This window comes from Suncus etruscus, chromosome 1, assembly GCF_024139225.1.
Source record: "Suncus etruscus isolate mSunEtr1 chromosome 1, mSunEtr1.pri.cur, whole genome shotgun sequence".
In the NCBI taxonomy this organism is placed as follows: domain Eukaryota; kingdom Metazoa; phylum Chordata; class Mammalia; order Eulipotyphla; family Soricidae; genus Suncus; species Suncus etruscus.
Window position 1 is genome coordinate 207,553,057 of NC_064848.1, and position 21,441 is coordinate 207,574,497.

The 21,441-nt window shown below is 65.3% G+C and overlaps 4 protein-coding genes across 8 annotated transcripts in view; 3 read left to right on the plus strand and 1 right to left on the minus strand.

Moving 5' to 3' along the window:
- Positions 1-20,750, plus strand: part of RAC3 (Rac family small GTPase 3) — a 94,723-nt gene extending 73,973 nt beyond the window's left edge. For all 5 annotated transcript variants that reach the window (XM_049776953.1, XM_049776961.1, XM_049776938.1 and 2 more), the window contains exons 2-7: positions 19,370-19,419; positions 19,539-19,610; positions 19,713-19,830; positions 19,916-19,978; positions 20,128-20,287; positions 20,364-20,750. In XM_049776953.1, the coding sequence (XP_049632910.1) occupies positions 19,385-19,419; positions 19,539-19,610; positions 19,713-19,830; positions 19,916-19,978; positions 20,128-20,287; positions 20,364-20,494 (579 nt within the window). In that variant the 5' untranslated portion in view covers positions 19,370-19,384 and the 3' untranslated portion in view covers positions 20,495-20,750. The remainder of the gene's footprint in view (positions 1-19,369; positions 19,420-19,538; positions 19,611-19,712; positions 19,831-19,915; positions 19,979-20,127; positions 20,288-20,363) is intronic.
- Positions 43-11,229, plus strand: ASPSCR1 (ASPSCR1 tether for SLC2A4, UBX domain containing). Its single transcript, XM_049776339.1, has 15 exons — positions 43-195; positions 693-748; positions 2,265-2,379; positions 2,540-2,640; positions 5,115-5,172; positions 6,434-6,507; positions 6,575-6,902; positions 8,878-9,017; positions 9,092-9,173; positions 9,246-9,312; positions 9,391-9,453; positions 9,566-9,615; positions 10,719-10,843; positions 10,911-11,080; positions 11,156-11,229. The coding sequence occupies exons 1-15, from the start codon at positions 94-96 to the stop codon at positions 11,167-11,169; spliced, it is 1,545 nt and encodes a 514-aa protein (XP_049632296.1). The 5' UTR covers positions 43-93; the 3' UTR covers positions 11,170-11,229.
- On the minus strand, positions 11,413-13,115 carry CENPX (centromere protein X). Its single transcript, XM_049777079.1, has 5 exons — positions 13,073-13,115; positions 11,988-12,039; positions 11,862-11,915; positions 11,647-11,735; positions 11,413-11,575 (listed from the first exon to the last, which is right to left on the minus strand). Exons 1-5 carry the CDS (start codon positions 13,100-13,102, stop codon positions 11,561-11,563), a joined length of 240 nt encoding a protein of 79 aa, XP_049633036.1. The 5' UTR covers positions 13,103-13,115; the 3' UTR covers positions 11,413-11,560.
- On the plus strand, positions 13,565-18,944 carry LRRC45 (leucine rich repeat containing 45). The gene is made up of 17 exons (XM_049777165.1): positions 13,565-13,805; positions 14,335-14,396; positions 14,635-14,705; positions 14,783-14,961; positions 15,037-15,165; positions 15,634-15,746; positions 15,824-15,882; positions 15,984-16,061; positions 16,156-16,291; positions 16,378-16,455; positions 16,555-16,666; positions 16,744-16,814; positions 16,945-17,037; positions 17,942-18,034; positions 18,107-18,280; positions 18,437-18,584; positions 18,713-18,944. The coding sequence occupies exons 1-17, from the start codon at positions 13,586-13,588 to the stop codon at positions 18,907-18,909; spliced, it is 2,013 nt and encodes a 670-aa protein (XP_049633122.1). The 5' UTR covers positions 13,565-13,585; the 3' UTR covers positions 18,910-18,944.
- Positions 20,751-21,441: the final 691 nt, after the last annotated feature.

The window sequence follows — 21,441 nt, forward strand, 5'->3', positions numbered from 1 at the left end:
GCGCGCAGCCCAGGCCCCGCCCCCGCGCTCTCCGGGTGTCCGTCGGCGCGTTGCCGATAAAGTTTTCGCGGCGGCGGGTCACGTGAGCGGAAGATGGCGGCGCCGGCGGGCGGCGGGGCCTCGGCGGTGTCGGTGCTGGCCCCGAACGGGCGGCGCCACACGGTGAAGGTGACGCCGAGCACGGTGCTGCTGCAGGTGCGGCGGCGGCGGGGGCGCGGCGGCCGGGGCGGGGCGGAGCCCGCGGCCACCATGATCGGCCGCCCTGGGCGTGCGGGCGCCGCGGGGGGCGCGGGCCGGGCGGCCGGGGTGCCGGGTCCCGCCGCGAGCCAGTCCGGTGAAGGCCGGGGTCCGGCCGCAGGGCCCTCTGCTGGGCCCCCAGGGGCCGGGATAGTGCGCCACCGGGGCTCGTGCCGACGGGCCCGGTTGAGAGCTCCGAGGACTCCAGGCCAGTGTCCCTCCCTGGCACGCACTGGGCCCGTTTCCATCCTCGCACCCCATATTTCGCCCGTGTCTCCTGTGCGCCGCGGGAGGGGTCGCCCTGGTGGTGGGAGGCCCCCCCCCAGTATTTCCTGGTCCCTGAAGCGTGGAGGCCGGTGGCACGTAAGCGGGGTGATAGGCCGGCTCTTACTTGGGGGTGATCTGAGACTTCTGCACTGCCCACTGCTCTACCGCCCTGGCCCCCGCCGCCCCAGGTTCTGGAGGACACGTGTCAGCAGCAGGACTTCAACCCCGGCGAATATGACCTCAAGTGAGTTTGCTGGTTCCCTGGGCGCCCTGCCCACCCCACCCCTGCAGGCCAGAGAGACCCCTTCCCGCCACCCCCATGTGCCAATGGCTGCAGGTTGCGGCGGGGTTCTGGGAGCTGGAGGTGCTGCGGGGTAGGGGAGCAGGGAGAAGTGGGGAGGACCCTGCTGAACCCCCGTGGTGTGCGATGTGTGTCACAGGCAGTCAGTCTGTCTCTTGGGGCTACTTCCATCTCTGGGACGGACACGAGGGAATCCTGCCAGTGTGTGCCTGGCCACACTTGTCTATTGTGTCTGCGTGTGTGGTGAGAGACCTATAGGTGTCCCGTGTGTGGTGTTTGTGCGCTCTGTCGTGTCTGGGGTGTGTGTGTGTCTGTTTGGCCTTCCTCTGTAGTCTGTGTGGCTTTATGTGCGGGATGCACACAGGTACACGTGTGTAGTATATGATAGGGGGGTGTGTAGTGTGTGTGGATGGTGCATGTTAAGTCATGTTATGCACATGTGGCATACATGAGTGGTCTGTTTGTGTGTCGTGTGGTATATGTAGTGGATAATGGGGCGGGTATATGTAGCATGTTTATGTGTATAGTATATGTCTGATGTGTGTGGTATACGTGGAGTGTGATGGATATATGGATGGAGGGGCCCCATGACAGACAGACAGACACACTGTCTGATTGACCTGTGACCTCAGCCCAGGGGCAGCCTTCTGTCCTGCAGCCTCTAGTTCTGTCTGGGTTCCCTCCTGCCCTCTCAGGTCCCTGCGGTGCAGAGCTGCCTTGTGCCCCTGGAGCACCTGATATACCAGGCCCAGAGGACAGGGACCAAGTGGTGGGTGCCTGTGGCCAGCAGGCCTGTGTCCCTGAGTACCTGGCGCCATCTGCTGTTCCCCCTTCACCGGGTGTGAGCTGTGTGGCATGTTTAGAACAAGCCCTGGTCTCCCTAGAATGGTTTTTTTGTTTGTTTCTTTGGGTTTTGGGGTCACACCTGGCCGCACTCAGCTCGGGTTGCTCCTGGCTCTAAGCTCAGAAATCACCCCTAGCAAGCTCGGGGGACCATATGGGATGGCGGGATTTGAACTGCCTGCGTTGATTGCGTGCAAGGCAAACACCTTACCGTTGTGCTATCACTCCAGCCCCAGTCTCTCCAGAATGATGATCCTATGCTCACCCCAGTTCTGGGCAACGGGGGTGGGGGGGTGGGGTGGGGCATAAGCTGAGCTTCCTTCCTGTGTCCCTGCATCCCTGTGTCCTTGCGTGCCCACATTCCTGGGGGACTGTGCCCATGGGGGCTGCTGCCTCAGGACTGGACTCTCGGTCCTTTGGGCTTGCAGGTGGGTGGCTGGACAATTGCCCAGATGGCCAGGCAACCTCCAGAGAGCCCAGGCCAGGACAGTGTTGTCAGGCCAACGGGCCCTGGAAGGCCTCAATTTTTTAATTCCCTTGCCAGGCCCTGTGAGCTGCGTTGGGGTCAACTACCCAGCTGCACCCGATCCAGGCCCATTCTCATGACCTTTCGCAGGTTCCAGCGGAGCGTGCTTGACCTGTCTGTCCAGTGGAGATTTGCCAACCTGCCCAACAATGCCAAGCTGGAGATGGTGCCCACGTCTCGGAGCCGTGAGGGGCCTGACAGCATGGTATGGATCACCGGGGGCAGGGAGTAGAGAGCAGTCTCGTAACTGAAACATGACTCTCGGGTAGCCCTGACTCGAGGGCCTGGGGTGCGGGGCCTTGGCTTCGAGCAGCACCCCCTTCTGTAGGCCCTCCCAGAGATTCTGACCTTCTTTCCCCTCCCAGGTACGTGTGGCCATGCAGCTGGAGGACGGGTCACGTGTGAGCGCCACTTTCCGTGCGGGACAGACGCTCTGGGAGCTGCTCAGCCACTTCCCACAGACCAGGTGAGGAGGTCCCAGGAGACCAGTCCTGTGCAGAGACCAGCTTTCTGAGTTCCACCGGCCCCTGCATTCTGCCTTGTGCTGTGTCATCTTGCTGCTGTTCCTGCACTGATCTGGCCTTCTGTCTGGTGGGAGGCCGCCACCCCTGCTACTTCTACCAATCCCCCATCCCTGCAGGAGTTGTCATTGGTGACCAGGTTGCCTTGTGAAGTGGGGTTCGGGGTGTTCCAGAGCTGGGAGCAGGGAGGGTGGCAAAAGCTGGGAGTAGCAATGTCAGCCCAGGGGTCACCTCTTGGATGGGCTGGATGGCATCAGGGATATGGTGACCACCCTCCTCTAGCTGGGTCATGCAGCACAGCTATGCGTACTGGCCCTGGAGTCAGTGTGGACTTCTCTGGCAACCATCAAAAGGAAGGAGGAACATGTGCAATACTTTTCAGAGCTAAATGAATTTGGCTTGACACTACGGTTAGCAGGCCAGTCTTTGAAATGTTCACTTGGGGGGTCGGAGAGATACCACAGCGGCGTTTGCCTTGCAAGCAGCCAATCCAGGACCTAAGGTGGTTGGTTCGAATCCCGGTGTCCCATATGGTCCCCGGTGCCTGGCAGGAGCTATTTCTGAGCAGATAGCCAGGAGTAATCGCTGAGCGCCGCCAGGTGTGGCCCAAAAACCAAAAAAAAAAAGAAAAAGAAATATTCACTTGGGGGCCAGAGAGATAGCGCAGCAGTAGGGCATTTGCCTTGCATGCCGCCGATCCAGGACAGATGGTGGTTCGAATCCTGGTATCCCATTTGGTCCCTGCGGCTGCTGGGGTGATTTTTGAGCACAGGGCCAACAGGAACCCCTGAGTGCTGCTGGTGTGGCCCCAAAACCAACAACAACAAAAAAGAAACATTCACTCAGCTCTTGTGCCTCATGCAAGTCTGGGAGGCAACACCAGAGAAGGGACCACAGCAGCGTTTCTTGCAGCTGCACCAGGGCCCCAAACCCCAAAGCTATGTGCCCCGGCCACCCACAACGCTGCTCACCGAGGCAAGGTCTCAGGCTACCCAGATGGCTCTTCACTGAAACCTGCCCCCAGAAGCAGGGGTTTTGCTGGCCCAAGACCAATGGGCATCTGGGGTGAAGCCAGCCTGGTGTGTCCTGTAGTCCAGGCAGCAATGGGTGCCCTACTTCACTCCCCTCCCTTTGCCCCTGGAAGGCAGAGGCTGCCCTGCTCTGGGCCCTCCTGCTGCCCATGGGAGAGTTTCTGGCCTATTTGGGCACACCCACAGCATCCTGCCCGCAGTCCACCCACCTGGCAGGTTGTCTGCTTGTCCTCCCACATGCTCGAGTGCTCCCTGCTCAGTGTGTAGGGCCTGGACAGCTTCATGGGGAAGTGGGGGCCAGTCCTCAAACGGTCATATCCAGCTCTCCCCATCTTCCCCTCCAATGTTGCCCTCCCCCCCCCCCCCCCCCCCCCCCCCGTCCCACCAGCTCCCCTGTGCCAGGCTGCTGCACCCCAGAGAGTGCCTCCTGGAGCCTGCACACTTCAAAGCCAGAATGCTCTTTGATGTCTGGAGCCCAGCGGGTGGGTAGGGATGAGCCCCGGGAAAGCACAGAGGAGCTGCTGGGGTACGGCTTACAGTGTCCCTGCTGGGTGGGGGGGCATCTTCCTGCCCTCCTGTAGGTCCCTCCGGGAGACCCTCCATGCTGCCCAGGCCAGGGTGTTTCCTTGAGGTTTATCCCTCGCTTAGCACACACACGAGCCACTGTGTGTCATGGCTGCAGCGGCCTGCAGGTCTCGAGACTGGGTGCTCTAGTCTGCCCTCGAGGTGCCTGCTACCTCTACATGGTCACATGGGTGGGACGGCATGGTAGCTGGTGGAGTGGCTGGCTCTTGTGCCTTCAGACTGCGCTTGGTGCTGGAGCCCGCGGGTGTGGGACTGCATGTGTTTGCGTGTGCAGATTGCATGCATTGCCAACTCTGTCACCTGTGAGTGGTACATTTCCTATCCAGGCCCTGGAGGCCGATGGTGGCTGGGACTGGCCTCTTTTAGAGCACGGGGCAGGGCACAGGCCTCAGTGGCGCTGGCCCTGGACGTGTGTCCCGCTGTGGCTGGTTTTCCCTGGGCCACACCCTCGACTTTCCACTCATGACTTGTTTGCTGGCTCCAAGCCCCCCAGGCCCTCAGCATGTGGCATGACCGGCTGGTTGTGGTCTGAAGTCACAGGGCTCTGAATGAGTCCCCAGACAGGCGACCTTGTCACATCATGAGGGCCATATGCTCTGGACTGTCCTGGCACCAACCCAGACCAAGTCTGGGTGCTGGTCTTCCACTCTGCTGCTTCAGGTCCTGCAGTGCGATATTTGTGCCTATGGTGTGTCAACTCCATGCAGACGTGGCCTCCGTGCAAGATCTCGGCCTCAGCAGGGCATGCAGCTTGGCATGGGCCATATGGCTAGCTTGAGGTGACGCGTCCTCTCTTTCTGCAGGGAACGTCTGGAGCAGCCGTGCAGGGCCACCCCGGTCTGTGTGCACATGAGGGACGAGGTAGGTCAGCCCCTGGGTGTGTTCTGGGGGATGCCAGCTCCTGGGAGTGGCCACACGCAGCCTGGGCCAAGCCTCCCTCCACCCTGTTTGTTTTCTTGGCTTCCTTTGAGCAAATGTTTGCTCTGCTCGGTGTGGTTCTGCCCTGCCTGCGAGGCCTCTGCTCCTGCAGCCTGTTGGCCTGTTTCCTGGCCCAGGTGGACAGGCCACACCCGTTGGAGGATCCATTGAGGGTGAGGGGACACATGTGTCTGTGGCCTGGCCCAGAGCTGAACGGAGACCCCTTCCCAGATGCAGTGTCCCTGGAAGGGTGTGAGAACCATGCCTGGAGAGGACAGGCAAGCCCCATTTGGGTGGGGAAGTCGAGAAGGGAGCAGAGACACGGTGTCACCAGGTAGCCGAGTGCCTAAGATAGGCTGGAGCACAGAGGCCTGTCCAGCACCTTGCAGTGAGCCCCAGTGTAGGGCCTCCGCAGGGGTCAGGTGGAGCCTGGGTGCAGGTAGCAATCAGGCCCCCTTGGAGCTCCCTGCAAAACCCTTCTGGGCTGTCAGCAAAGCCCCCAAGTCCCCTCTGGCTGGCCTGGGCAACCAGTGTGCTTCCTCCTCCCCTGGGCTCGTTGCTCTTTCTCCTTTCTCTACAAATCCCTGTGCTTCTCCATCCTCCTCAGCTAGTGCTCCCCTTCCTTCCCTCAGTGTACCCCACCCTCCTCTCCTTATCACTGTGCTCCCGACTCTCTCCCCTCCTCCCCATCTCACTGACTCCCCACCCTTCTTTCTCCCCTTGTCACCGTGCTCCCCACACTCCTCCCCTCATCATGTGCTCCCCACCTTCTTCCTTCCGTCACTGTACTCTTCACCTTCCTCCCCTCATCACTGTGATCACCTCTCTCCTCTCATCAGCCCTGTGCCCCTCTAGCCGCACCCACAGATTTTACTGGTCTCAGTGGTCATATTGCCCCCAGTCTTCTGCCCCTGTCCCTGAACTTGGGCAGTAGGTATCCTGAGCTGGCCCTTCCACCCCCAGGCGCAGCTCTTGCCAGGGTCAAGGAGGGTCAGGACAGGTCAGAGAGTCAGGGATGATCAAGAAGGAGAAGGAGGATCAGGGATAATTAGGAAGGGTCAGAGGTCAGCGAGGGTCAGAGGTCAGAGTGCTGGCCAGGAGGAGAGCCGACCAGGGCAGGGGCATGACCAGTGTAGTCTGGGTTGGGGGTGGGCGGGGTGCAGGCTGGTGCCAACAGTGCAGCCCTCACATGCTGTCCTCATAGGTGTCCGGCCGAGCTGCACTGCAGCACAGGACCCTGCGCTCTCTGGGCCTCACCGGGGGCAGCGCCGCCATCAGGTAGGCTGGGCAGGGCCCATCTTGGGAGGGCACCCTGGGGCCTGGTCTCAGCCACCGTCTTGCTCAGGTTCGTCATGAAGTCCTGCGATGCCCCAGCCCCGGCGGCTCGTTGGGTGCCCAGCCCTGAGGGACTCAGCCACGGAGATGGCAGTCTGGAGGACACAGCTGAGCCCCAACCCATGGACCCCCCAAGAGAGCAGACCCACCCAGAGCCCGCAGAACCTGGCTTTGTCCCTTTCTCGGGGGGAGGCCAGCAGCTGGGGCACCCGCAGGGGCCTGGGAGGTCCCTGACGTCACCTGCCACCAAGTCGCCCAAGCCCTTCTCCAGCCCAGGGGGCCCCTCTAGGCCCAAGAAGTCGAAGCCAGGCCAGGAGCCCTGGATGGAGCCCAAGCCGGTGAGGTGGGGGCATACCTGGTGCTCGTGAGGGTGGGCTGGACCCGGTGCCTGGGATGGTGGGCAGCGTGGTGACCTGCTTGCTGGCGTTGTGGCCTTCGGAGTCTGCCTGTGCCCTGAGGGTCTGCCCAGGAGCCACGTGCCCCTATGTGCTGCCCTAGAGGCCTCAGATTGGGTTGTGCCTGCTTGTCAGATGGCACTGGGGTGGGGATGCCCATGGGTTTGTGTCTCCCCTGTACATGCCCAGTCTCTGTGTTTCTTTGAGGCCCCTGTGTGTCTGGGACCCCATAGGGTGTCGGGCCCTGTGGACAAGGACACACTGGGGTCCAGAGCCCCTCACTCCTGCCGCCCATAGTGGGCAAAGACGGCCTGTCCCCTAAGGGATGGTCCTCCTGGGCCCCCGGGCTTGGGGGCTGGGCCCTGGGCGCCCTCCTACCGTCGGAGCCGGGGTCTCCTGCCCTGGCGGCCGGGGCTGCTGTCCAGGCGGGGCCCTGTGGCCGGCGCCTTTGATCTGGGAGCCGGCAGCTGGCTGCGCCCCCTCACTCGGCTGCACCCCCAGGGCTGGCCACATGGCGCCTGCTCTGTGGGGGAGGGGAGAGGGAACAAAACAGAACTTTTTGGGGGAACTTCAAAGGTAGCTTTAGTAATCAAACGGCGCTTCCAAGTTTCCCATTAGCGTCCGCCTGTGTGTGGTTTGGGGATTGAGAGAAAGGGTGGAAGGAAGGCCGGGTGGGTGCGCAGACCCGTGACCCCGCCTTTGATGTCGGCACATGAATTACCAGAAGGGGTTTTACTGGCCCTCCGCCTCAGGCGCGGGTGGCCACGCACCCTGTCCTGCCCTTTGAAGCGCCCCCGTGGCTGTCGTCGGGGACCAGCGGGCCCCCCACGCAGCTGGTGTGGGGGTCCCAGATCAAAGCTGGCTCCTCCCACGAACTCGGGGCTGCCCCCTGGGCTGCCTGACCCCTGACACCTCCATCTTGTCCTGGGCTGCCCTGCGCCCCACTGGCGGACAGTTCTCTTTGGGAATTTCTCCTTGTGGGGCCAGAGCGAGAGCACAGTGGGGAGGGCGTTTGCCTTGCACACAGCCGATCTGGGTTCGATCCCCTGCGTTCCATAGGGTCTTCCAATCCTACCAGAGGTAATTCCTAAGTGTAGTAGGACCCAAGGATAACCCTGAAGCACTGCCAGATGTATCCCCAAAACAAACCCCAAAACTATCTCAGGGGCCTGGAGGGATAGTACATGCTATGCACACAGCTGACTTCTGTTTGATTCCCGGCATCCCTTATGGTCCCCTGAGCCTGCTGGGACTAATTTCTGAGCAAAAAGGCAGGAATAACCCCTGAGCACAGCTGGGTGTGGCCCCAAACCAAAAGACTAAAAAAAATAAAAAAATTGAGATAGCACAGCGGTGTTTGCCTTGCAAGCAGCCGATCCAGGACCAAAGGTGGTTGGTTCGAATCCCGAATCCCGGTGTCCCATAGGGTCCCCCGTGCCTGCCAGGAGCTATTTCTGAGCAGACAGCCAGGAGTAACCCCTGAGCACTGCCGGGTATGGCCCAAAAACCAAAATAAATAAATAAATAAATAAATAACTGTCATACTTCCTCTCCTGTGAGCCAGGCTGTCCCCATGGTGGATCTAGATGTCCCAAACCTGCCTACAGCCCCCTCTGTGGCCTCGCTATCTGGGCCACCTCCCAGCCCTACACCACCCTATCTATCTTTAGTCCTGCACAGACCTCGATGCCCAGTGACACTGCTCACTGTGTCTCTGCTTGGTCACCTTGTGACCCTGATAGGCCTGTGCAGAAAGGAATGGTCGGCACAACCTGAGCCCAGGCTGGGCTGGTCTGGAGGGGGCAGCAGGGAGGGCTGTATGTGCTGCTCACCGGGACCCAGTGTCCATGTGGCCTTGGTGCGGGCAGGGTCCAATAAGCAGGAGGCACCCGAGTCACTGCAGTGTCATTGTCCGTAGCCCCTGGACCGTAACCCCGTCGTCTGTCACCCCGACCTGGAGGAACCGGTGTTGGCCTGCCCTGACGAGCTGCCCGACGCCTTCTTCGAGGTCACCATGGATGACGTGCGCCGCCGCTTGGCCCAGCTGGAGAGCGAGCGGTGGGTATGCTGGGCCCCACGGGCGGGTGTGGGTCTTCTGTCCAGGCAGGACCAACACCTTCCTCGCTCTGCAGGAAGTGCCTGGAAGATGCCCCCTTAGTGACCAAGGCCCTTCGGGAGGCGCAGGCCAAGGCCAAGCTAGAGCGCTACCCCAAGGTAGGATGGTGTCCGGCAGTGCAGGGGAGCCCCGCATTCTCTGGGGGTGCTGACAGCCTGTGTCTGGCCCAGGTGGCACTGCGGGTCCGGTTCCCCGACCGCTACATCCTGCAGGGCTTCTTCCGGCCCAGCGAGACAGGTGAGGCGGGGCAGGGCAAGGGCAGGGGGGGAACCCACTATGGGTGCAGCGGGTCTCAGCTGCCCCCTCCCTCCGTAGTGGGGGACCTGCGGGACTTTGTGAGGAGTCACCTGGGAAACCCAGCGCTGCCCTTCTACCTGTGTGAGTGCCCGGGGGTGGCTGTGCCTGGAGCCAGGGTGGGGGCGGGCATCGGCCCGGCGCTTCCCCGCCTTCTCTCCGTGGGCGCTGTGCCCTGACCTGAGCTGTTCCACAGTCATTGCCCCTCCTAAGACGGTGCTGGACGACAGCCTCACCCTGTTCCAGGTACCCGGGCTGTGGGGCGGGCCAACGTGGGTGTGGGTGGGGCCTGTGCTGGCTGTGGGCGGACCGGGCACCAGCTGGGCGGGCTGCTTCAGAAGCCCCGTGGCTCTGCGGCCTGGGCACCTGCCTCTCCGGGGCGCTTTGGGGGGCCCGGGATTCCGCGGGCCGGGCATCCTGGGCATCCGCCAGCAGGGGAGCCTGCGTCTGTCTGGGCGAGCGAGCCGCGGGCCTGATGGCTTCCGCTTCAAAGCCCGAGTTTAATGAGCACCAGGCTGGGCCGCCGAGTGGCCGTGGGCCTGCGGCTGGGGGTGACAAGGCGCCCCAGGAGAGGCGCCAAGTGCGTGGGGGCAGGGCGCTGGCCTGGCTGCACGGCCTGTGATCAGCGTCTGGGAAGTGATCAGAGCTGGGGAGGCGCTGGGTGGTGGCTGGTGCCCAGCCCCGCCCCTCGCAGTGAGCCCAGGGCCGCCCGCTGAGCCTTTCATCCTCCCCGGCCAGGCGCCCCGGGGCGCCGGCGGAGCAGAGCTGGCAGGCCTGGGGGAAGGAAGCGGTGAGCCGGGCAGCCGCCAGCCTTCATGTCCCTGGCAGGCCGGCGGCTGCGGCGAGGGTGCTGGGCGCCCCGCTCCTGACAGCTCGGCCCAGCTTGGTCATGGACAGTCATGGCCGGAGGCTCGGGCGGGTTGGGGCTGCTGGGAGGCCACACACTTGGCGTGGGGCCCCCTGGGAGGACCGGGAAGGGGGCCGTGCCCGAGCCTCCGGACGGGGTGGGGACCTGCTCAAGCCTCCTTACCGTCTCCTGCAGCCAGCATGATTTTCTCAAGGGACCATCTTGCCCGGGTCCCTCCCTAGTCCGGGCGGAGAGGATGCCCAGTGTCCCACCCCCCACAGGCATTGAACCTCAGCACTGAGCAGTGGCTGGAAAGGCCCCAGCCAGGGGTGTGGGGCACTGGGTGAAGCCTGGAAGCTGCAGGTGGCATCGCCTTCTCTCTGAGGGGCTCAGGGAACCTTGTCTGGGCCCTGAATGGCTAGCCCGGCCCCCCTTCATCCAGCCATGTTGGTCTCCCATTCCCTGTCCCTGTGGTTCATGACACACACCCCACCCTGCGCAGGCCAACCTCTTCCCCACGGCCCTGGTTCACCTGGGCACAGACGGGCCCACTGCAGGCCTCTGCCTGGAGCCCCGGTTGCTGGAACACACCATGGCACCCTCTGCTGCTGACGAGCTGGTGGCCAGGTGAGTATGGCCCCTGCCCCCCGTGCCGCCCCCACACCAGTGTCCTCAGACTCCCCTCTTTCCCTAGGCACATTCCCAGGGCTGCCGCCTCGGCCCCTACACTACCCCCAGTTCCTGTGCCCGAGTCTGGGCCTGCCCTTGAGGACACAGCTGAGCCCCTGCCGGGCCCTGTGCCCATGCCGCACCAGCCTGTGAAGAGGGACCCGGGCAAGGTGCCCAAGTGGCTGAAGCTGCCAGGTAGTATGAGGAACCAGGCATGGGGGAAAGGCATGGCAGGCTTGAGCCCCCATTACTCTGGTCTCTACCCCACAGCCAGCAAGAGGTGAGATGCCAACCCAGAGGTGCCCGCTGTCCTCTGCTGCAGGAATAAAGTGGCTTCTCTGTCAGCTTGCATCTCTGTGTTTCTTCCATAGCCATGGGCAGGCGACAATCTGGCATCACCCGTCAGCTGCCCTGGGGGTCAGGCAGTAGTCCCAGTGTGGGCCTCCCTGCACCTGGTCTAGTCGCAGGCATAGGGGCACCAATTTGGTGGTGTGCAGGAAGGGAAGGGATGGAGAGCAAGATGGCTGTGGAGGAAGACATGGGTTTATTGCTCGCATTTGAGGGGCTCAGCACAGTTCCTGGTGTGTAGGGGCGTCCATGCTCTCCAGCCCCATCCAGTAGGCATCTTCGCTCCAGCTCCTCCTTGATGAGGCCAGACACCACTTCTTGGGGCCCCTAGAAGTCCAGGAGCTGGAAAGAGGGAGGTGCTCAGGCTGGGCCAGGCCAGTGGGCCTACAGCGTGCTCCCAGTCATCCACCTACCAGCTGGGGCAGCACTTTCTCCAGCTGCTCCAAGTCCACACGAACCAGGTCCTCAGCCTGGGCCTGTCTCACACTGCGGATGGCCGCTTCTGGGGGGAGGGTGGTAGGGGGTCGTGAGGGGCACAGCCCAGTGGGGCCCTGGGGGTGGGGCATTAAGGGTCATGGGTGGGCGGGGCAGTGAGGGTTAGTCACTAACTCAGGGCGGTCAGGCTCACCTACCACGAAGATCTTGAGGAGCTCGGCCGTGAGCTGCAGAGCATCACCACCCACTGCAGGGAGAGAGTGTCAGCAGGGTCCCGGGCCCTATTCCCACATCCCTGGCCCCCCTCCGCAGACCGCACCTTTGGTCTTGTCATCTTTGAAGTGTAAGTGCAGCAGCTTGCTGACCAGTTCCTACAGGGGCAGGACAGTGAGGGGTGCAAGGACACCTGGATCAGGGTGCCCCTCCTGGACCAGCCTGTGCCCAAGCCTGCTTCTGCCACCACATGGTGCCAGGGACTGGAGCAGTGGTACAGAGGCCCACACAGGTCATCACCAGGTAGCTCCTGGGGGCCAGGACAGAGCTGCCAGAAAGGCCTGGGGGGACTGGGGCAGGGGCCGGGTGGTTGGGGTGTAATGTGAGTGAGCGAGCAGGCACGGCCAGGGCAGTCGCGATGCCGCAGGTGCAGGGGGTCCCGGGGCCAGATTGCCACCACTGACCACCAGCAGCCTACGACCTGGCCGGGCAGCCCCAACCCAGCGGCTGTCAGGGAACGACCCAGTGCTTGACGCCCCCTGCTGGTCTCATCTCAGGAGGCGGCGCCGGCCCCGCGGCCACCCTTGCTGCTGCCCAGGGCGCAGGACCCCCGTGGGTTGGGCACCGCTGCCAGGGCTGTGTCCGGGTCGGTGGTGCCGGCTGGGGCCCGAGTGCTACAGGGTTCCTCCCTCGTCCTGCCCGCGAGCGCAGACTCCAGCTCCCAGAGAGGCCGTTTCCAGGGGGCCGGGCACGTGCCCCGCGGCTGCCCACCGGCTCCTGGGTGACTGAGAGTCCCAGAGACGCCTCCGTGTCTGTCTCTGTAAGGGTGGGCATCGCCAGGGTCGGGCGGACCCCGGAGCCCCAGCCTGGCTGCAGCCCGCCCGCCCGCCCGCCCGGGCAGGCTCAGGAGCTGGGCTGAGCTGCGGGGCCCAGCGGCCCTGCACGGGTCAGATCTGCAGCCGCTGGCCGGGCGTGAGTCTGGGCCGGGGTCTGCCCACTGCGTGTCCAGCCCAGCCGCTCCCCGGTCCGGCCCCGCGCCCCGAACGAAGCAGGTCTGCAAACGCCGTCAACCCAGCTCCGGGTCCCGGTGCACCGCGGGGGCTAGGCAGCGTCCAGGCTAGGGGTCCGCTCCCGGCCCTCCGCCCCACGTCCGGCCCCGCAGTCCCGGCCCCGCGCCCGGCCCGCTCGCACCTTCCGGAAACCCGCGCCCGCCGCGTCCATGGCCGCCGCCCTCAGTGGAGCGCCCCGCCCCCGCCCCGTCCGGCCAATGGACGCAGAGCGCGCTCGCCTAGCCCCGCCCACATCCGACCAATGGGCGATGAGCGCGCTCTCCGGAGTCCCGCCCCCACGCGGCCAGCCAGTAGCCGTGAGCGCGCGCCCGGCCGCTTCGCGCTCATTCGCCCGCGCCCGGCCTCCGCAAAGCCCCCTGGGAGTTGTAGTTCCGACAGGGCGGCGCGTTCCCAGCGCTCCTCGCTCTTCCTGGATACTGAGGTTCCCTCTGTGCGAGGGCTGGGCTGGGCTGGGCAGCGGGCTGCGGGCTCCGGAGCCGAGTGTCAGCGGGGTCCCTGCAGCGCCCCCGCGGGAGGGGTCCGCATCCCCGCGCCTCCCCGCCCACTGCAGAGGCGGGAGGGGGCCGAGCCTCGCCCTCCCCCTGCAGGCACCCCCGCACCCCCGACACCCCCGCCACCCCTCCACGCTCGGGCCATGGACGAGCTCCGCCGCTCCTACAGCCGGCTGTGCCAGGAGAGCGGCGCCGAGCCCCAGGAGAGCGTCCTGGAGCGGCTGCATGAGCTGCACTCGGGCCGGCTGGACCTGGCAACCCTGAGCCTGACGGTGGACTCGTGCCGGGCGCTGGGCAGGCTGCTGCCCACGGCGGCGGGGCTGGAGGAGCTGGTGCTGAGCGACTGCATGCTGAGTGAGGAAGGTGGGCGGCCCTGGGCCAGGACCCCCAGGACCCAGCGCTCAGCCGGCCACCAGGGCTTGACTGCCCTCGTGTGCCAGCGCTGTTTGCCTGCCCTAGTGTGCTGGACATTGTCTGTCTGTCGCGTGCTAGGCACTGCTGCCCTCGTGTCCGGGACGCTGTCTGTCCTCGTGTGCTGGATACTGTCTGTCTGTTCGTCCTGTGTGCAGGACACTGTCCTCGTGTGTGGGACGCTGTCCTCTTGTGCTGGACGGTCTGTCTGTCCTCATGTGCTCAACACTCAGCTGCAAAGTGGGTGCACCGCTGTTACTCCTGCTGGAGGACAAAGAGGTTGCCTCCCATTTCTGTGGAGATCCTGGTGGTCAGTGAGTGGCCTGGCTGCCCAGTCTGGCCCAGGAGCCACAAGTCTTAGAGCTGGAACAGGTGGGGTGAGGGTGGCTCGTTTTTAGCGGGAAGTTCACGGACCTCTGGGGAATGTCTGTATCCGGGGGGGGGGGGGGCTGCTGAGGTCAGTGCTCACCATCCCCCACAGGGGCCACGCTGCTGCTCCAGGGCCTCTGGTCCAACTCCGTCCTGCGGCTTCTGGACCTTAAGGTGAGTGAGGTCAGCGCCAAGGGGGGCTTCAGGGACAGGGCTTGGCTGTGCGGCCACATCGAGGATGGAGCTCACTGACCCTCCAGTGCCCTGTGGGGTGGGGAAGTCCAGCCTCCTGCCTGGAGCCCCCAGTGGCCACCGCCCCCCCCCCCCGCCTCCCGTGGCCTTGTAGGGAGTGGACAAGGCTGGAGCTCTACCCCAGACTCCCGAGTGAGTGCCCGACCATGTCCCACCACAGGGCAACAACCTTCGGGGCCCGGGTGCTGAGGCTCTAGGCCGGCTCCTCCGGCAGAACAAGGCCATTCAGAGGTAAGCGGTCGCTCAGGGGCCTCCCCAGCCCATGAGGCCTCCATGCCCTGACTTGCTCATGGGCCGCCTTCCTGCAGCCTCGTCCTAGAGTGGAACAGTCTGGGTGCCTGGGGCGACGCCTTCGCGTCCTTCTGTGGTGCACTGGCCTCCAACACCACCTTGCAGCGACTGGACCTCCGCAACAACCAGATCGGGCCGCCCGGCGCCGAGGCCCTGGCGCTGGCCCTGAGGAGGAATGCCAGCCTGCAGCAGCTGGGTGCGCCGTGGGACGTGGCTGTGGGTTGGGGCGGTACCCCAGGGCTCCTGTGAGTGACGGTAGGTTCCCTCCCAGACCTTCGCTGGAACAACATCGGGCTCCTGGGTGGCCGCGCCCTGGCGGACTGTCTCCCCAGCAACAGGACCCTGAGGAGGATGGAGCTGGCGGGGAACAGCATCCCTGGGGACGTGCTCCGAGCTGTGGGTACGGCAAGGTGCCTGGCTGACACGGGCGGCTGGCATGGGTGCGGCCCCAGGGCTGGCTGGCTTGGTCCTTGATACTGTGGGTGGCAGTTCCGGGGCCCGCCACGGGCTTGGGGCTACTGGGGGCCACGTGGGAGCAGGGGATCTCGATTCCAAGTTCTTTAGCCCACACCTGGAGTTGGACCCCTTCCTGCAGCCCCCACATCCCGGGATGGTGCTTGTGGGTGTTTCTCAGAGATTCGCAGACTCCTACAGGCGTGGTGCTGCGCCACCACTCCGGCCCCTTCAGAACATCCAAACTGAGTTTCCCGATGTGGCCCCTTGGCCTTGGGACAGCCACGGTGCCCCAGGGTGGCACCACGTTCCTCCCCCCCAGAACTCCCCAGGGTGTCCTCACAGCACTCCCCTGTGGCCCCTGTCCCCGAGCACTGCCCGGCATCTGTCCCGGGCCTGACTGCGTCACCCGCAGAGCAAGCCATGGGCCACAACCAGGAGCGGCTGAGCTCGCAGCAGGAGAGCAGGGCCCGCGCCCAGGTGCTCAGCAAGGAGGTGCTGCTCCTTCGGGAAGAGAAGTCCAAGCAGGTGATGCCCGGCCCCCGCAATGGCGCTCCTGGGTCTCTGGCCGCCCGTGTGGGGTGACACAGCTGTCCTCTCCCCAGTTCCTGACCCTGATGGAGACGATCGAGAAGCAGCGAGAGGAGCTGAGCAAGAGTGGGAGGTGATGACGCGGTGGCCCTGAGAGGTGGGAGGTGACATCACATCCCTGGGAGGCTGCAGGGTTGGGGGGTTCCCGATCTCTCAACGCCCTTTGCGACACAGGGTGTCAGCGGCCCGAGTAGGGCAGCTCCAGGAAGCCCTGGAGGAGCGACACTCAGTCATCAATACCCTTAAGGCTAAGTGAGTGGGGGGGCAACCTGGGTGGGCTCCCGGGTGGAGGTGGGCAGTGCAGTGCCAAGGCCTGAGAGGGGCTGGGCCTGGGGGCCTCTTGCAGGGTGCAGATGACGGAAGCCGCCCTGGTGCTGTCGGAGCAGAAGGCCCAGAAACTGGGGAGCCACCTGGCCACGGTCGAGCGGGAGCAGCGGAGCCTGGCGCAGAAACAGGCCAACGAGCACAGGCTGCAGCAGCAGGTGGGCACTGGCAGGCGGGTGGCAGCGGACAGGCAGCAGCAACAGAGGAGCAGGTACCAGGCTGCCCTCCCCGGTTTCTCAAACAGGAAGCTGCGGAGCGCGAGTCCAAACTCCTCAAGGATTTGTCCACTGCCAGCGAGCAGAACCTCCAGCTACGGAACCAGGTATGGGGGGCATGGGCCCCCTTGGTGGTGGTGAGGAGCAGGGCAGGTCTGAGGGGTGCAGGGTCGGCCCTGCTGCTCCCCTGGGTCCTGCCATCCCAGGTGGAGGCGCTGGAGCGCAAGACCAAGTGCCAGCAGGAGCAGCTGTTCCAGGTGCGGCAGGAGCTGACGGACAGGACGGCTGAGCTGAAGATGCAGGCACTTCAGGCCGAGGGTGGGCATGCGGCGCCCCAGTGGGTGGGCTGGGCAGGCCAGGCATGTTCCCCTGTCGCCCGTTTTGCCCGGCTTTAGAGCGCCTGGAGACGGAGAGGAAACGATCCCGCCAGAGTCTGGAAGACTCGGCCCGTCTGCACTCCAAGGAGGTACCTGGGCCTCGTGGTCAGCTCTGTCCACTCGCCCTCACTCTGGGGCCACCCTGCTGGGGGAGACCTGCCATCCACACAGGTAACTGGTTGCTGGGGCTGGAGCCGCCTATAGCTGTGGCCTCTTCAGGTGCAGCACGTGGCACGTCAGCTGGAAGAGAACGAGCGGGCCTTGGAGGGGCGGGTGCAGAAGCTGGAGGCGGCACGGCTGGCCCTGGAGGAGGTGAGGCTTGGGAGGGTGGGGGGTGTGTGTGTGAGTGTGTGTGTGAGTGTGTGTGAGAGAGAGAGAGAGAGAGAGAGAGAGAGAGAGAGAGAGAGAGAGAGAGAGAGAGAGAGAGAGAGAGGAGGTGAGGCTTGGGAGGGTGGTGTGTGTGTGTGTGAGTGTGTGTGTGTGTGTGTGAGAGAGAGAGAGAGAGAGAGAGAGAGAGGAGGTGAGGCTGAGGCTGCGGAGAGTGGGGTGTGTGTGTGTGTGAGTGTGTGTGTGAGTGTGTGTGAGAGAGAGAGAGAGAGAGAGAGAGAGAGAGAGAGAGAGAGAGAGAGAGAGAGAGAGAGAGGAGGTGAGGCTTGGGAGGGTGGTGTGTGTGTGTGTGTGAGAGAGAGAGAGAGAGAGAGAGAGAGGAGGTGAGGCTGAGGCTGCGGAGAGTGGGGTGTGTGTGTGTGTGTGTGTGTGTGTGTGTGTGTGTGAGAGAGAGAGAGAGAGAGAGAGAGAGAGAGAGAGAGAGAGAGAGAGAGAGGAGGTGAGGCTGAGGCTGCGGAGAGTGGGGTGTGTGTGTGTGTGTGTGAGAGAGAGAGAGAGAGAGAGAGAGAGAGAGAGAGAGAGGAGGTGAGGCTTGGGAGGGTGGTGTGTGTGTGTGTGTGTGTGTGTGTGTGTGTGTGTGAGAGAGAGAGAGAGAGAGAGAGAGAGAGAGAGGAGGTGAGGCTGAGGCTGCGGAGAGTGGGGTGTGTGTGTGTGTGAGTGTGTGTGTGTGTGTGTGAGAGAGAGAGAGAGAGAGAGAGAGAGAGAGAGAGAGAGAGAGAGAGAGAGAGAGGAGGTGAGGCTGAGGCTGCGGAGAGTGGGGTGTGTGTGTGTGTGTGTGTGTGTGTGTGTGCGTGCCCATTGGGGCAGACCAACAGCTGAATCCCGGCAGGAGCTGAGCAAGGCCAGAACGGCGGCGCTGAATGAACGCAGCCAGGCGGAGGAGGAGCTCGCCAAGGCCAAGAACCAGGCGCGGCTGGAGGAGGTGAGGGGGCAGACAGGGTAGGACAAGGGTGGAGGGTCAGGAGCTCGGCCCCACCGCTGCCTCCCCCTGCAGCAGCAGCACCGGGCACACCTAGAGGAGAAGCTGCGGTTACTGGCCGCGGCGCGGGACGAGGCCCAGAGCTCCTGCGTGCAGCAGCAGCAGAAAGCCAGCCAGGCCCAGGCGCAGGCCAGCCAGCTCAACCTGCAGATGGACGGGCTGCGGCGGCGGCTGGAGGAGTTGCAGCGGGTAGGGCAGGGGAAGGGGAAGGGGGCTGCCTCAGCACTGCCCGTGCCACCTCAGCCCTACCTACACCCCTCAGCCCTGTGCCCTACCCGTGACATGACACCTGGCCCCTGGCCCCGGCCCACGTCGCCTCCCATCCCCGTGCCCCGCGCCCCACAGGAGCTGCGCGACAAGGACCAAGAGAGGGTGGCCGACGTGACGCGGGTACGGGTGGAGATGGAGGAGCAGATGGGCCACTTGCGGGCCGAGCTCACAGCCCAGGAGGCGCTGCGAGAGAAGGTGGCGGCCCTGGAGCGCCAGCTGAAAGGTGGGCGGACGTCCTCCGCCGCCGGGCACCCCTCGGCGGGCCGGGCCAGAGAGCCGAGCCGCCCGCCCGGGTTTCCGGCTGGGTGGGCCTCGGGCGCCCCGGCCCTGCCTCACCCGCGGCCCCTGCAGCGACCACCAGCGACCACCGGGAGGCGCTGCGGGACCGGGAGAGCGAGATCGCGGCCCTGCGGGAGCGGCTGCGGCTGCGGGAGGCGGAGATGGCGCGGCTGCGGGAGGAGGAGGCGCACCGGGCCAGCTTCCTGCAGAGCGCCGTGCTGGCCTACGTCCAGGGCTCCCCGCTCCGCGCCCTGAGCCCGCAGAAGTGACGCCCGGACTCGCTGCTCGGACTCGGGGGCGCGCGCGGGGTGCGGACGCGGGCCCCCGAGGAGCCCGGCCGGTGGGCGCGGCCAGCGCGGCGCCGTGCGGGGAGGGAAGGCGGGCGGGCCGGGCCTCCGAGCGCAATACACACGTGCCACCCAGCTCCGCGTCCGTGTCACTCGGCCTCAAGCGCGCGGGGGTGGGCGGGCGGGCGGCGGCCGGGGCGCGCGGGAGGGCGCGGGGAGGCGAGAGGCGAGGGGCGCGGGCCGAGCCCCGCCCCCGGCGCCCCCGCCCCAGCCCCACCGCGTGCGCCCGCCCGCCCGCCCGCTCGCTCGCTCGCTCGCTCCCTCGCTCGGCTGTCTCCGCGCCGGGCTCGGCGGCGCTCGGCTGTCTCCGGCCCGCGCTCGGCTCGGCTGCGCGCCGGCTCCCGCCCGCGCCGCATTTCTCCGCAGCCCCGCGCCCGGCCCGGCCCGGCCCGCGCCCATGCAGGCCATCAAGTGCGTGGTGGTCGGCGACGGGTGAGTGCCGGGCCGCCGGGTCGGGGCGCGGGCCGGCCGGCCGGGCGGGCGGGGGCGTGCCGGGCTCCGGGCGGGCTCGGCCGGCCGTGCAGCGCGCCCGTGCCGCCTTGTGTCCGCAGCGCCGTGGGGAAGACGTGCCTCCTCATCAGCTACACCACCAACGCCTTCCCCGGGGAATACATCCCCACCGTGTGAGCCGGCGCCCGGGACGGCGAGGCGAGGCGAGGCGGGGGCGGGCTGGGACCCTCACCCTCCCCGCGCGCGCTCACCCCGGCCGCGCCCCCGGCCCGCAGGTTCGACAACTACTCGGCCAACGTCATGGTGGACGGCAAGCCCGTGAACCTGGGGCTGTGGGACACGGCGGGCCAGGAGGACTACGATCGGCTGCGGCCACTGTCCTACCCGCAGACTGTAGGCGGCGCGCGCGGGGCTTGGGGGCGCGGGGCGCGGCGGGCTGCTGAGCCGGGCACACCCCAACCCCCATTCGCACCCCCAGGACGTTTTCCTGATCTGCTTCTCCCTGGTAAGCCCCGCGTCCTTCGAGAACGTCCGAGCCAAGGTAAGGAAGGCCTGGGGGGGCCGCAGCTGGCCGGCGGAGCGGGCCCGGGAGGCCCGGGAGCGGGTGGGGCCGGCTGGCCCGGAGGGGGGCGTGTCCCTGGCCCGGCCGGGGCACCCCGGAGCCTGGCGCTGAGCGGGCGGCCCTCTCAGTGGTACCCCGAGGTGCGCCACCACTGCCCGCACACGCCCATCCTCCTGGTGGGCACCAAGCTGGACCTCCGCGACGACAAGGACACGGTGGAGCGGCTGCGGGACAAGAAGCTGACGCCCATCACCTACCCGCAGGGCCTGGCCATGGCGCGTGAGATTGGTGAGGGCCCGCCCAGCCCGCCGCCCGGTGCCGGCGCCCTCGCCCACCGCGCCGCCTCACTCCTGCCCGCCCCCAGGCTCGGTCAAGTACCTCGAGTGCTCAGCGCTGACGCAGCGCGGCCTGAAGACCGTGTTCGACGAGGCCATCCGGGCCGTGCTCTGCCCGCCGCCCGTTAAGAAGCCGGGCAAGAAGTGCGCCCTCTTCTAGGCTGCTCTGGGCCAGCTGTCCTCCGTCTGAACGTCCACCCACCCAGCTGCCCGTCTGTCCGTCCGTCTGTCAGTCTCTGTGCTGTGCTGTGTGTGTGCCCGACCCGCGGGAGGGAATAGGGGGTGTAGCATGGGGCAGACTGGGGTGTGGGGTCCCGTCCGCGGGTCCCCTCTGGGGGCTCAGCTCCAGATGCATCTGGGCTGTGAGCCCCGTGGGGTGTCCCATGTTTTATATAATAAATTTTCTCCACCACGTTCCCCTGGCTCTCTGTGCTGCAGGGTGGGGCGCAGCACCTCACCTCTCCCGCTGTCAGCCTCGGGCCAGTTGGGAGCAAATGCACGAGCCCGAAGGGGTGGGCCATGGGCAGGGGACACTACAGTGGCAGCTGGGATCTCAGGTGGCCCCCAATCCCCCTGCAGCTCAGAGATCACCCCTGGCAGTGCTCAGGGCTCACTGCTGATAGGGTTCAGAGGACCCAGTGGGGTACCAGCGATTGGGCAAGCCCAGCACCTCTGCTGTCTCCCAACCCCAGCTCACTTTGGGCAGGGCTTCCTGAGGGGTCCCGGTGTAGACCAGCTGCTGGCTCTGGCTCTCTGCAGGGTCAGAGCAGGCAGAGCCACTGCGTCAGAGCTGAGAGCCATGGTCCAGGCATTTGGACTTCACCCTAACCCTCAGTCGGTGCCCACTGCTGGCTGGCGTGACGGAGTAGGGAATCACCTCAGTCCACTGAACAGTGGGCAGCTTGTCTGGGGAACGTGGCTGTGGCATGACGGTCAGAGTTCGAAATGATACAAGCTCTGAGCTCCAGCTCTCTCCTACAGGGGGCATGGGACCTGGCACTATGCTGGGGTCCCACAAGTGGGAAACTTATTCTTTCTTTTTTTTTTTTTTTTTTTCTTTTTTTGGTTTTTGGTTTTTGGGCCACACCCGGCGGTGCTCAGGGGTTA